General features: G+C 39.8%; 1 protein-coding gene across 1 annotated transcript in view; it reads left to right on the plus strand.

Annotated features, from left to right (window-relative positions):
• Positions 1-4,674: 4,674 nt before the first annotated feature.
• Positions 4,675-15,301, plus strand: part of CFAP58 (cilia and flagella associated protein 58) — a 57,420-nt gene continuing 46,793 nt past the window's right edge. Inside the window, exons 1-5 of the mRNA XM_072039767.1 lie at positions 4,675-4,879; positions 6,443-6,724; positions 11,337-11,485; positions 12,443-12,599; positions 14,847-15,041. Coding sequence (XP_071895868.1) covers positions 4,871-4,879; positions 6,443-6,724; positions 11,337-11,485; positions 12,443-12,599; positions 14,847-15,041 — 792 coding nt within the window. The 5' untranslated portion in view covers positions 4,675-4,870. The remainder of the gene's footprint in view (positions 4,880-6,442; positions 6,725-11,336; positions 11,486-12,442; positions 12,600-14,846; positions 15,042-15,301) is intronic.

Below are 15,301 nucleotides of genomic sequence, written 5' to 3' on the forward strand. Positions count from 1 at the left end.
GACAAATTTAAAGCTAGGAAGATTTGGTGGTTGAAAATTAAAAGGCTTAATAATAAGATATGAATGAGGGAAAGGAATAGATTAGGGAATGGATTCTACTGGTGGAACAGAAAGACTGTTGGAAGGTACGGGGGAAGTTGTTTCTGCTAATGAGCACATTATGAACCTAGATACATTTGAAACTCATTTTTAAACACAAGCAAATGTTCATGGTTGGGATGACAGTCATGGATCAGGACTGGCAAGCTGGTAATGGAAAGCATCCACTGAAGAAACCTGAGCCATGTGTAGGGCCGAGTGTGCTTATGCATTTGTAGGCTTTCCTTCATAGCCTCGCTAAGGATTAATGATGCTGGGCAGTGGGAGAGAGTCACTTCTACCAGACTGTTCCTCCAAATATGTAGGAGGAAGAATCTTCCCCATGTCACTCTAAAGCTGTAGCTCAGATTGGTAGCATAAACCATAACTGTGTTGGTGCTACAAGCCCACAGTGGGCAGCGAAGGTGATGGGATCAGCAGAGCATTGCTTTCCTCCAGGGCGCTGGGAGGATCCCTGCGCTTGGCTCAGAGAGGCAGAAAACTTCAAACAAGTGTCACAGGCCATTGTAATCCTTGTTGAAGAACTGGGAACAAAAGCTTTGACATGAAACTGTTTTGTGGTTTCAAACCGTGCTGTGGAATGGCAAATTCAGCTTGGTTCTAGGATTATCGACCTAATTTCAATTACTTCCCGTAATTTTCATCCATTTTATTTTTTATGTAGAGCATGTAATTGTACATTATACAAAGACAGCTTGTCAGCTTTAACTTGTGTCTCAGAGCTAACCAAGCTCTTTATTAGGGTGTTTCTATTAATCAAAACATTTCCATGATTTCGCTTTTCATGAAAATGGTAATGAGACATGGTGTGTTTCTTCCTCTTGAGATCCTTGGCTCAACTCCAGTGCCAAACATGATCAAAGGTTGCTGCTATTTAGGATCTGTTGTATGATCTTTATGGACAACATAGGAAGCCTCAATCCAATTTTTCGGAACAAGTGTTCTCATTATAGCAATATCATTTAGCTTTAACATAACAGAAGGAAAGTGCTTTCAAAAAGAATATAGTAAAAGTATCAGCTGGATTAAGGACTTTATAGCAATTCCTTGTGACTGGAGAAGTCACAGTATGATTTAGTACATTCTTAGTCCTTTTAATACTGCAAAACTGATTTAACTCAGAAGGCAAAATGGATTTTAGGGCACATCCCAGACCGTCAGCCCACTGATAGCGTCTGCAGTGTCACTGGTGTTGGAGACCATGAGACTGCGATGGATTTCCACATTGCTGGGGGAGACTTGCATGTGGAGAACTAATATTTATATAACATGTTTAATATTTCTAACATATGTAAAAGCGATATTTTAGTTTAGCAAACGGTTAGACAAATTTTGCTTTCCTTAGTGGTGATTTCCCACTGATTCCCATCATCTGAGTAAAAAGAACAAAACCACATGCAAATGTTGGACCTCATCCATGTCTACATGATCACCCCACTGTTATGTCTCCATGTATTAATTAACATTTGTAACACGTTTCCAGAGCAGAAAAGAGCTGTTGTTAGGGGGCAGCTCATCAAAGCACTGTGGTAGTGCAGTGCCACCTGCTGATGTTCTGCCTTACTACAGCATGGTGTAAAAGGAAATATTTCAACGCCCCCCACCGTCAGGTTTTCCCCTATTACTACTTCTTATCGTTACCTTCCAGTGTCCAAAAGGTTCATTTTATACTTCCCAGAAGACGTGTGCTGCCATGGTCCCTGCCCCAAATTGCGTGCATTCTCCTGGGTGATGTTATGATGATATTTTGCTCTATTTATTTATATCTCTGCAGTAACCCATCAATCCTTACACTCAGCAAGTGATTACTTATCGTTTTCATGCCACTGTGGTTTAAAACATGTATTAAATTAACTGTCCTAGGGGCCTGACCTCAAATAAATCAGTATATCTTTTCTAGTAACCCTTTCTACACCCACACAAACACATACATGCCGCTGATGTGAACCACTCTTTTATGTAGCTGGTGAAACAGGTGATTCTGCTTATAAACCATAAAATATTGATGTCTCCTGAACAAAGTCAGATATTTAGGGAACTAAGCAACAATCTTTTCAACGAATTGAAACTTCCTGGATCCAGCTTGTCCCTGCTGTTAATGAAACTATATTTAGAAATGATTTTTTTTCTTCTGTGGCTGAGTTTTTTGCTCTCACTATAGCAGAAAGGTTCTCACATAGGCTTGGCTTAAAAGGGAGAGTTAAAGTCAACCCACTTCAAGATCTTCACCTTGTCTAGAAGTTCACTTCACGACATGACTACATAATTTATAGCCAAGACAGTCACAGCACATTGCAGGATGGCAGCTGTGATTATCTCCACTTCATATTCATTGGAACATAAAGCACAGGGAATTTTAAGCACATGGTCCCAAGTTATAGGATGTTCCTTCAATGGTCACAAACTTGTACTGAAGCCTATATAGTTACCACTGGAAGGTCTCACAGGGCATAAATCACCGTGAGTTTGAAAAATAGAAAACCACGGGGATGCCTCAATATATGGATATCATTTTTGGACACATTACTGCTGTTACCCTCAAGCACAAACATTGTGGGTACACAGTATTAAAGGTATATTCACGCTAAAGGTGAATAACTCACTTTATGTTTCCATTGTTTCCATTCAGGTTTTTTTTTTTTTTTTTTTTTTTTTTTTTTTTTTTTTGTAGCCATAAGAAAGGGTGTCATAAACATCTAGATTATATATTTAAGATATAAATGTGTAGGCTTTTTTATTTTTATTTATTATTTTTTTTATTGTGTAATTGCCCCGTTTTAATCTCTTCTCTCCCTTCAGCAGGATTTTGCTGACAAAGTAAAAATCTCATCTTCTGCTGTTTCTTTACAGGTGCAGCTGTTTTGTTGGTTAAAGGTCTAAGAAATTTCTTTTCTTGACAATCTGAAATCCTAGAATCAAGGAATTTACCATTATCATTTTTCTGGTACTTCTATTAGGAAGCATCAGTACAAAGGAAAATGAAGAAAAAAAAAAAGAGTGCAAAACATAGAAAAGGTACTTTAAAAAAAAATATTTATTAGAAGTGTGCTTTGAAATGACTGAAACTAGGTTTCAGCATGCAGGATATTTTTTAATTAAGTCATACTTATACAGAATATATTATAAAATGTGCCTTATTCTCCAGCTTTAATAGTAAAATTAAACCATTTCAAAGCATCCCTTTGAAATTACCTATTTTGCCACGTAATCAGTAAAATGAAGTGCTACAATTCAGGCTTCATTAAGCCTGGGAAAATTTTCCATTGTCGTTATTAGTTTCAAGTGGAACTTTAAGGTCATACAGCATGTCCGTTCTGCTGGGGAGCGTACATGTGGAACATTACATTCTCTGCCCTAAAAACCTATCCGATGAACCAATTTGTGACCCCACTGAGGTATACATACTATTTCAAGGGTTAGCTAGTAGTGGAGCAACCAGCAGTAGCTGATAATTCAGCGCAGCTCTTACAGTGCAGAGCCATTGTCCGGGGTTCCCTCGTTCTATACCCTGCTTTTGTACAAAATCATTAATGCACACAAGCAGACTAAGCAGTGTGATTAGTCAGATGCAATGAAAAGACTGAAGTCAGGCTGTCCTTCTGAATGTGGAGAGCTTTCTGTGGATGTGATTGCCCCTCTATGGTGTCAGGTGTGCTCACACCTGGGGCTCAGTGAGCCACCCCTCTATTTCCAGGGGACCACCCTGTGCCCATGATCCAAATCCCTGCTGCTGTGTGGCTGGCCTTGATGATGTGCTCACGCCTTGCTGTCTGCTCACAGCCAACAAGATAACTTCCCCTAAAAGTTGCAGCTGGGGCAGTGCTGCTGCTTACACACGAACGGAAAGCAAAAAAATATATAAATAATAATTTTAGCAGCAGCAGCCTGTGCCTGCCTGCCAGCTTTCCTGGTAGGGACAAGGCCTCAACCCCTGGGCAGATGCCACGCAGGAGAGCAGTGTGACCTGAGCAAAGCACCCCAGCAGGGCTGAGCACCCCCAAATCCCACTTAATTCCTTTCACAGGACCCTGCCTTCTTCTGTGCCTTGATTTGACTTGTTCTGCCGAGCAGTTGCATCTCGTTGACCCATGTAGTGCTAGGCTAACAGTTGGGCTTGCTGATCTTAGAGGTCTTTCCCACCCTAAATGATTCAACGATGCTGTAAGCCATGCCGTGGGCTAAGGATCAGCCTTTTAGCTCAGAGGCTGTGGTGCAGCTCTGGCTGAGACCCTCGGGGCCACAGGACCGGGGTGCCTAGGCTGTGGTGCAGCCCCTCTGCAGGCTTTCCTGAGGAGGCTGCGGTCTCTGAGTTGTGTCTGTGAAGAAGGAGCTGATGTGACTGAACAGGGTGCTAGGCACATTCTTCGAGGCTCCCTTTCCCCGCAGCAAGTTGGCCCCATTGATTGTTTGGCTACCCCTGAAATAAAACTGCTAGTCTGTTATAGCTGTTAAGGTCTTTGAATACAATCAGGCTCTGTCGGGCTAGACAATGTCCTTTATTAGATCTATCAGGAGCTAGACTCGATGATCCTTGCGGGTCTCTTCCAACGTGGGATATTCTGTGATCTGTGCAGGGCACCCGGCAAGGAACGAATCCCTCCTTCCAGCCGCGCCATCTCCATGGCGGCACAGCGCAGACCCGCCCGCCGCCGTTCCTAGGAGACGGCACGGCCGCCTCGGCACCACCAGGGCCGGCACCGGCCCCGATCCCGGCCCTGATCCCGATCTCGGCCCCGATCCCCGTCCCGGCGCCTCCCGCCCTGCCGGCACCATGGCTGAGGTGAGCCCCCGCCATTACCCGCCCGCCGTGGCGTAATGGCGACCCCTCCACCTCTGCCTGCGCCCCTGCACCTGTTGAAGGGTCGAGGCGCTGTTGAGAACAGAGTGCAGTTGGCTCGGTGGTTGAGAGGTTATTTATATGCAGGTTGTAGTAACACAGACTGTAGGAATACCTGCTGTGTATATATTTCATATGTTGTTATTGCGCTTGTCGCTCTCTGTATGATCACAAATGTAATGAGATCAAAACTGAAGCACCAAGGCTTTCCCTTTTCCACACTGAACGCCCTTCTGCACTAATGACAATGCAGTTTTTAACATTTCACTCCTCTTTGTTGTTTTTTCATTGAAGTTTCTGACACAGATACAAAAAAATAATGAAATTGGAGACTTGGCAAGGAGGATTTGGGGCTGCTGCCCCTGTTCTCAGTATATTACATAGCCTGAGCTTGTGTTCATGCCGTAAGAGGCTATTTTTATGCTTTTAATTCCATCTTTTCCTGGTGGTTTAAATGTGCATACCCTTAAAACCAACTGAAACAAGTCTTTGCTGACAGATTTTTATTTTTAAAGATTCTTGCCTTTCTGTCAAAGCTGTTTGTGTTCAAGCAGGGACCCGAACCATTTTTGAATCCTTTGGTTTCGAGGGCAGGTCTGTGGGGGTGCTGTGCCTCGGGGAGCCGCGTCTCACTGCCTGGAGATGCTGGCAGGAGATCAGTGCTCCTATCCACATCAACCTCCCTCCAAGATGCAATTTTAAGGAAACACCTAGGCTTCAGATGGCAGCACAGAGATGCTCCAGGTAGCTGTGAATGGACTTCAGTAATGGAAGTGAAGCATCTGTGACCGAATGAAGCGTCCTGTGGGCTGATTTATCTTGCTTCTTAGCAGTTCAAACTGTTGAGAAGTGGCCGTACACCTCCCTTTGGTGTGTTTGCATGCCATTGAAGGTTATAATGGAAATTATTTTAAGCAGTTGTGGAAAACATTAGTGGAATTTGGTGTCCATAAACTAAGCGGGCAAAATTTGGCTTCAGAACTGAGCTAAATTGGATATTACCACCGTGAAAGGTTTAACAGAAGCACTTTCTGCAGGGAATGGGTTTGCTTGCATTGCCATTACTGATGCTTTCACATGTTCTTATCTGGAAGTGATTTGCTGGCACTATTTGCATGCAAAGAGTAAACTAATCAGACTTTACAGTGTAGAGAACTGAGAAGAATTAAAGCTAAAATACTGGCCTACCTCAATAGCTGATGTATTATTTAAACACTGCCACAATATTTTCTAGACCTATCATTAAAATAGTTGTGGTACTCAATTGCAGGAGCTCTGACTGTTAAAGCACAAGTTATTTCAGTAAAATCAGGAGAAATCAATTTGAAGAATAGCCTGAAATGTGCATATCATACCATAGCAAGACTACGGTTATTACAGATTTTTTTGTCATGGTGTCTTAGGAGCTGTTACGTACTCAGTGTATTGCTTTTTTTTATATTTGGGGGTCATAAGTGAGATGTTCAATTCCTCCTGTTAATTGATTATCTATCTAATTTCATTCAGGAACAGTCTGCCAAACCGTATTTAGAAGAAAGTGCATTTGAAGCACTGGAAAAAGACTTCCAAGAAGTCATCAATCTACTTAAGGGAGATAAAACTCTGGAAAAATTCCAAATAGAATATGAAAAGCTCCATGCTGTTTTGAAGAAGTCCCATGAAAATGAGAAGCGTCTCATGGAAAAATGCAGGGAGCTGAACGCTGAGCTTGTGGTGAATTCATCTAAAGTAGCTGCACTTACGAAGCTCACTAAGGATGATCGGGAAACTATATCATCAATGAAGGCGGTAAAGTTTTGAATAGAATTAAATATGATAGGATATAGTTAATGAAAAACATAGTAATAAGAAAGCTATCTGCAAGAACACTTTATTTTATGTAGAGACCTATCTGGAGAACTAAGCATAGAGCTGGCATCTCCAGTTCCTTAACCTCTGCTTTGCTACCGACGGCTTTGTTTCCTTAGCCTGGTATTGTTACTCCTCCCAGGCAAATTGTGTATTTATTTGCACAGGGATAAAACTAAGCCAATTCCATCAGTTGTCAAGTACTAAATGATAGTTTACATTTAAGCTTTCCCATGTCTATAAAATAGCATATCTGCATTTCCAGCTAGCACAGTTTTTGAAACTGCATTCATTAATATTTTTGAATTGCTGCTTGGATGTTAATTATTGCCAGACTATGAAAAATCTACTCACATGCTGAAATATGGATTGTAGACCAGGGAAGTGTCATCAGCTCACTTAAATAAATGTTTTATGGTGTTTTTGAGAAGGAATCCTATATAGCATTTCAGTGTTACTTCATCAATTTACTCTGGTGTGTTCTTTGTCATTATTGATTTGAATTCTGTCAAAGTGCTTGACTTGCTAAAGAATAATCAATGTTTTTAGCCTCATACTGAGGTTTTACTACCATGAACCTAAACCTGAAAAATCATCAGAAGATGGTACTTTGAACTTTTTTCCTCTTCATGAACGTTTAAACGCTTAGGTTGTACTACCCAGCTAGACTTTAATTTAGCATTTAGTTGAGAAACCTACACGCCTTGCAATAAAGTGTTAATTTCTGAGGGTAGAAGAGGCTACAATGTTCTTAAATGCTTCAAAATAGTGATTTACATTTTTTATGCTATAGACTTACTTTGTTCCAGTAAAATAAATTCAGTGTAACAATATGAGCACTGCAGAAAGAGACGTTCTTTAACATGAAGTTTCTTGTCCATAGAATTCCAAAGAAAATAAACTCAGAATAAATATAACCAGCAGTGCTGTCACCCTATGGCTGCAGCTTGCCAGCCCATGGTACTGCTCAAAGCATCCTCAGGAAGGTGGAAAACCACATGTAAAATCTTGTTGATTTTCACTGCCACTAATCAAAAACCCTAGTAGGGGGCTGTCAGGAGCCACGGTGATCCTTGCCATTTTCCTTCTGCTATTACACGTCTATACTCTTGAGTGTGAACAGTAGCAGAGGCAATCCTTCAGGATGTTCCCAAGCTGAGACAACATCATCTTAGTAATGTCATAAAACTGAGTGCAAGAGTAGGAAAAATAAGAGCCTTTCCAACATCAACAGCTGAATTGAAGCTAAGGTGAGGTATGGCTTAACAATATCACCTGCTGTTGAAGCAGCTAAGAGATTTTGTAGTGAAAAAGCTGCTTGACAATATGATCCCATTAGAAGCAATGTGCAATACACACCCTGTGACATTTAAATTCCAGTTGTGTGATGTGGGACAAGTAAACAGCGCTGATACTTTTCATTTTGGCTGGGAGAATTAGTCTTTCCATTAAATGTTCAAGAATTAGTTGGATGTTATTTATGATGTTCACATCATGTGTTGGGGGTTTGATAGGTACACCCTTCATATGTCATGTTATTCTCCTTTCTGAAGAGAAGACTGCAGTTTTACTAACTTTCAAAAAAGGTATTTCACAGGTGCCTAAGGCAAACGTTGAGGAAGGTTCAAGTGCTCAAATAGCAAATATGATGTTGTTCAGCGCTAAATTAGACAAACAATGTTCTAGTGTTTCATTATTTACAAGTGCTAGAAGAATCCCAGTGGGCTGTTCCTAGAAAAACAGTATATTTGCTTCAAATTAAGGTCCTAAATCCTGGTGACTTGATAGGTCATCCGGGTAACAGGTTTACAGCCTTCCTTTTCTGGGTCATTGGTTCATATACAAATAAAGTTTCAACTGAGCTGCAGAGGCAATATTTTTCTCCTTGTGAAGCCTGGTTGTAATCAGTAGGATTTGTATAGGGGCAGGGGCTAACTGTGCAAATCAATTGCTGGTAGGACCCAAGTCAATAATAATCAATAGCTGTTACTGTCTGATGGCACTTCAGTGCTCTGTTTTGTGGTTTTAATGAACTGGACGTAATAGTCTGCTGTTCACAGTCATGTCAGGGGAACTAAGGGCCAAGCTGACCCCTAGGGGAATACAACTCTCTTTTTCATTGATAGGGAAACTGATCCATACAGCTGCACTGGAAGAACCCTAGAACAGGAATTTATAGTTACCAAGTTTTCAATTTCCAGGGGAATCAGGAATCAATCCAGTATACTAATAAACAATTCATTAATTCTCAGTCTCTTTGCAGCAAAACCAATGTGATCTTTGGGGCTATTTAATGAAAAAAAAAAAAAAAAAAAAGTAAAGCAGTCACATTTTATGAATTCTGCTTCACATTTCCCAGAGTACTTTTCCAATTTTTTTTTGAATTGTTTTAAATGCAAACACCCAGTATAGTTCCATTTTTAATTATACAACAAACTGCAACGCGTGTTCCCACTTCCTGGGTACACGACACATTCTGCATTCTTTCAGTCCTTTCTCCACTGAGTAATTATGTGATTATTTTTTCAATTAAGGCATCCACCTTCAGAAATTTCCTCCTCTTTACTTTTGAATTTAAAGGAAGCAAATTATCGAATCTTTACTCAAAGTATAAGAAACAACCAAGAAAGCCATCACAATGAAGCCCACTTTTGCTGACACTGGAGTCTGAAGCATTTTTTTATTTAGATGTTGCCTGTTAATGAGGCCATCATCCATGCATGCTAACCCTACTGATAAAAATTGTTTTGACACACATCAAAAGTGAGATGTAGTTCAAGAAGCTCAGCTTCTGGTTACCTGCAGTCACTGCTTATCTGAGTGACCTCATGGACTTCAGAGGATCGGTTTTATGAGTTCTCACCCATGTACAGTTTTGGGCCTGAGGACTCACTGAAGCCAGTAAGACCCCTCACAGGACATACGGATATTATTCACCCCAAGCCCCAATCATAATGATTTAATTCACCAATTTTAATCATACTCTAATCAGCCATCAGGAAGCTTTGATTTAAATAATCAGCTTTAATCTTGTTTTCAATTTGCATTTCTCCTAGAGAAAGATTGGTTGCCTGTTACAGGTTAGCAAATCTGAAATGTGTATTTACGGCTATATTTTATGCTTTTTTACCAACTGAGATGATACACTATGTCTTTATACCATTATTTCAGCATAGCATGCATTTATTTAAATTTCATATTACAACATTTTTATGTAAGAGAATAATGAATGAAAAAGTTTTATTTACTGTATGATATTTAATACTTTGTGTGATCATTGCTGCATTTGAATGGAAATTAGAACCCAAAATGTATAAAACAAAAATTCACTACAGTATTTTTAGAGCTGTTTTAAATATTCTCGACACATAAGTGAAAAGCATGTTTTTCAAACTGAATTTTGAACCAAGTAATTTATTAAGTAATGAAAATACTGTTTGCAGGTAGAGAATTGTACCTTGTTCTTTGTAGTAGTTGCTTATAACTTCTATAAGAATTTCAGAACTAGTAAAGCCCACTTTTTATTAATATGCTGGATGTGGGGGTGGGAGAGGGAGAACAAATATTCCTGATCTTTGACCTCCAGCTGGTTGCTCTGGTTTTTCAAATTTGTGTCTGCTGAACTAATTGAACAAATAAAATGAAAATGTATTCTCCCTCCAGCTTGAAGAGGCCACAAACGTTATATTCTGTTAGCTTTTCAGTACGTTTTGGTAGCCTATTGCTTCTGTTAGCTCAATGACTTTGAGCTTTTAATTTAGGCAGTAAACAGCTTAGCGCTACATTTATTTGATTTAAAAGAGCTCAATAAATATATTAACCATATACCATAACATAGCTTGTCATCATTTTGAATTTAATATTAAATAGATTTATTTTTAGATCCAGAGATGTTAGTTCAAATAAAGAACTGCTGTAAACAATTTGACATAAATTACATTATTAATTATTAAATTAAATCATTAATTATTAAGTTATCTGATATTGTTCATTGTGGATGTATTTTTGATTTTTTTTTTTTTTTAGCTTCTCTAAATAGGTAGTTAAAACCAAAGTGCACTAGGTCCTCACAGATGCAAATATACAAAGAGGGAGCAAAGGAAAGAGTAACATCTTTTTTTCCTTCTCTGAAAAATAGTAATTTGGATGTTCTTTGTTGTAACAGCTAACAAGATTTTTAGAGACAAGTGAACTCTTTGAGTATATGGGACGTCTGTAGGCACTGCAGCTTCAGTAAATGTTTAGATGTTAGTGGGATTTACATGACCAAAATCTCATACAGTGAGATTTGATAATATTTAGGTCTGTGTTAGAGAAAATAAGTGAGAGTTTTTGAGTGTGAATTGACATTGTCTGAACGGCTCAAAATACTTGTTATGCCCTGATTCAAATGGAAAGACAACTGGCAAAGAAAACTGCTGTGAATCTGAGCATGAAAAGACATGAAACTCTACTTGCTTAATTAACAAAAATGCAAGGCAATTAATTTTTAATTTGTTGTTCATTTTCATCCCAATTTAATTTCTGTAAGTCTTTTCCATTTTGTTCCTAGGAGATTGAAAAGGCCTGGAAAATGGTGGATGCAGCCTATGAGAAGGAACAGAAAGCAAAGGAAACAATTCATTCACTGCAAGAGGAAGTTGTGCGCCTGACTAACATGACGGAGCAGGAATCTGGTCTGTCCTCGGGTCAGGAATACAAGTAAGTTTTCCAGAGAAAGGGGGAAAGCCTGATCTGATCTCTGAGCAAGGCCTTTAGTATATTCAGATATTCCCTTCCAGGAAATGTGCCAGCACATAAAGCACCTGGATGCATGAGAAATCCACTCCTTCACATTTTGGCCCTAAAGTATTCTGTTCCTGGGTAAGAGATTTCCTTTCATTTGAAGGCTTTGTCATCCAGCCTTCCACTAAAATATGTCTCTCTAAAGACAACTCTGTGGCTGCTTTTTGCATTTTCCTGAAAGGGCTGGGAGCTGTGACTTTGCCAAGACCTCAGTCCTGCAGTTTCCAGCTGCTCAGGCACTCCATGATTTCTTCTAAAAGTTCCTTTTGTATTGATCTCCAGTTCCATGCTGCCCTGTCCAGTGACAGGGCCATACAGACAACTCCTCTGCGGGTTTCCAGCCCTGTAGGGTGTTTCCAACTCTTTTAGAGCAATCAGGTTGTTTTTTAAGGTTGAGCTTGAATCCACATTGCAATGTTTGGACTTTCTTTCAGATTGTAAATGTGTCCAAAGAGGCAATCTGTTTTATTCTTACATTAGGTGACTGCAAGACATAACCCGGTTAGGTGCCCAGTCAGGTAAGCTGCAGAGACTTGTTGCGATAATGTAAGAGGTTTGGTCCCTACATGGTTTTGCAGTGGGCAGGGAAGAAGAAATTTTGCTCCATTACCTTTTTGAGCAACTGAGAGTTTCTTCAGTCCCCTGAGGATTGGGATATAAGAAGAAAGAGTGGTTTATTGACAGTGACTCTAAAGATCACAGTAGGTAAAGCATATAATTTGATTGACCAAAAGACCCTTAATCCAAGAGTAGTTTAAAATGAAACAAAATGGCTTTTAAACTCCGGTTTCACACGAAGGATCCTGCTCTGGCATAGGAGGAAGAACAGAAAGGGCTTGTGACACTGTTTGACTATTGTTTCCTTGCTTCCAGTATCAGAGATTTGCTAAAACTTAAAGAAGAGATAACAAAGGAACGAGACCAACTCTTGTCAGAGGTCGTGACGTTACGCCAAAATCTAACTCAAGCGACAGAGCAGCAGCAGGATACAGAGAGGGCAAAAAACGAGGCAGAACAAGCTGTAATGCAGGTCTGTACAGCTCACAGGGTGGTGATTTTAGGCTTTGTACCAAACCATTCCCCCCTTCTACAATTGACTAGTATGCTACTACCTGTTCTTCCACAACTCAAACTTTTCCAGGAGTGCTCAGAAAAAAGTCTGTTGTGAATTATTTTTATGGTTTTTCTCTGTTTCTTGGCTACATCCTTTGTAAAGCGTATTGTCATGTACCAGCTGCTTCTACGGCTTTCTAATACCCTGAATGAAGCCAGGGTGCCTCTGCCTCAGTCACAGTTGTCTTTCATACTGGAGTTCCTTTTTTTTCTTTTTTTCTTTCCTGCATTGTAAATCTGCATGCCTCCAAAGGACCACTTAGAACACAGAGCTTGAGTGGAGGACCTGCGTCCCTTGCTGTTGACAGTGGTTGTCATATCATGCCGTATGATCATTTTTAAGAATGTATAAAATTCTGACTTTAAGCTAATTAGGCTATTTTCTCCCACACTGCTTCTAGGAAGCTTTTTCTGCACCCCACTTCATGGTGAGGGTGACGGAGCACTGGAACAGGCTGCCCAGGGAGGTTGTGGAGTCTCCTCTGGAGATATTCAAGGCCTGTCTGGACACCTACTTGGGCGTCCTGCTCTAAGGAACCTGCTTTGGCAGGGGGGTTGGACCCGATGATCTTTTGAGGTTCCTTCCAACCCCTTCAATTCTGTGATTTTCAGAATCCCACTTTTCTAATGTTTAGAGACCTCATATTTGTTAGACTGATTTCTACCTACTGTTTTTGAGCTTAAGTGATGTTTCACTTCACCAGTTTCTGTACAGAGCAGTCATATTCCACCCTTGCTTTGCCCTAATTGTTTTCTCTCTAAGTTAGGCTCTCTTTTTCCGACATTCTGAGGAGATATGTCTCTTTACTGAGCAATATGCATAGCTTCCTTTAAGCTATGCAGCTGGAGGTACAGAAGACAGGATCAATAGGATACCCACTGAAGGGAGAGAAAGCAGAGAAGGAAAATGGGATACAAAACTCTGATACATCAAAATACAAAAATGGAATAATGAAGAATAGAAAAATATATAGAACATAAGTAGGGGCTGGACCAAGACATCAAGAGAGGGGAAATGCAGAAAAGAACACTTAAACAAAGAAAAAGAGATGACGTGGAAGCAGCAGTTAGCTTGCAGGTTTTTTTACTAATCCCAGATAGGAAAGGGTTGATCAGCCCATGCTCCATACACAGTACTAATTTCTGTTTCTAAAGCACTTAGTTGGGAGTGTAGTACAAGAGAATATAAATCGTGGCTCTTCTGACAGCATTGTGGGCGTGGGAGAAAAAAGAGAGGAGTGAAAGTCCCATCAATACTTACTGAATCTTGCCAACCTCAATCTTCTGATACCTACTTCACCAGCCTTTAGATTTACAGGATTGTTACAGCTCATGGAACCACCTCCCATTTTCTCAGTATGAAATTCTGCACTTCAGACTGCTTAAATGACAATGTTTTTTGAAGATCCTGTTGAAGACCCTGGCAGTTCTGGCAACTTTTCATCAGGCTGAGAGGGAGAGGAATCTGTAAATGAAAAGCATCTTTAAATTGCTGGTCCCTGTCTGAACTGGATATTTCCTTGTGGATCAGCCCCCTGTGGATTTTCTCTGCTGATTCTGCTCCATCACATTTCTGGGGAGGGAGAGAGCACAAGTCACAGAAAATTCTATCAAATATGAAGGAAAGTTCTTCTTTCAAAGCTCTTGCAGAGGAACTTTGAGAGCAGAAAGATTGAGAGCACTTGTGAAAATGAACATTGCTCTGATATCTCCCTCTTTCCTTTATTATCAATGTAATACATGCTTCTGCTGGTGAGATAGAAAAATAAAAATAAAAATCCTTGCAATATAACATCAAGTCCAAATTAGTTTTAACCCTGCATTCAGAAAGTACCACTTCACAAATAACTTACAACAGAAAATACATTTGCTGCTGTGTCTCCAGAGGAATGCTTTGTGTCTGAATTCTATCAGACCCTTCTGCTTGAATGAACTGACTGGTGTTTAACAAATCCTTGTCATCAATAAGTAGGTTCCCTCATACCAGATTTTTAGTTCAGCCACTAGATAAAATACTTCTGAGAAGATTCTGTGTAGTAATGGGTACAGTAGTATAGAAGTCATTGTTTTCAAAATCAAACATAGTAGAATAAGAGGTGAAAGGCCTCACTTTCCTAAATAAAAGGCAGCAGAACTTAAACTTTCATCTTCTCAATTGTTATAGCTTCAGCAAGAAATCCAGATGCGTCAGAATGAGGCATCACGAGAAGCTCGAAAGAAGGAAAAAATGGAGAAGGAGCTGAAAAATCTTCAAGCTGAAATGGACAACAAGCAATCTGAGATCAAGAATTTACAGCAAGTTATACACAAGAACAAAGAGGAACAAGTAAAAATGGAACGGCATCTAAAAGAGCAGAAGGTAGGATACATGGCACACTTTTCATCATGTCTAATATTAGGGTCACATTCCAAAATATGAAAATTGATGAAATTTCATGGAGAGGGAGGGAGATTATTTTGTCAAAATTTTAAAATATTTAAATATATATGCATATATATATATATACTAATAAGTAACCATTGAAAGCCATCTGACAGATTTCAGATAAAATTCCTCACAGAAATTAGTAGTGGATTGCAATGATATACTTAGAGATCATCCTGAGAAGATGACAGCAA

The sequence above is a fragment of the Anas platyrhynchos genome, chromosome 6 (assembly GCF_047663525.1).
Source record: "Anas platyrhynchos isolate ZD024472 breed Pekin duck chromosome 6, IASCAAS_PekinDuck_T2T, whole genome shotgun sequence".
NCBI lineage: Eukaryota > Metazoa > Chordata > Aves > Anseriformes > Anatidae > Anas > Anas platyrhynchos.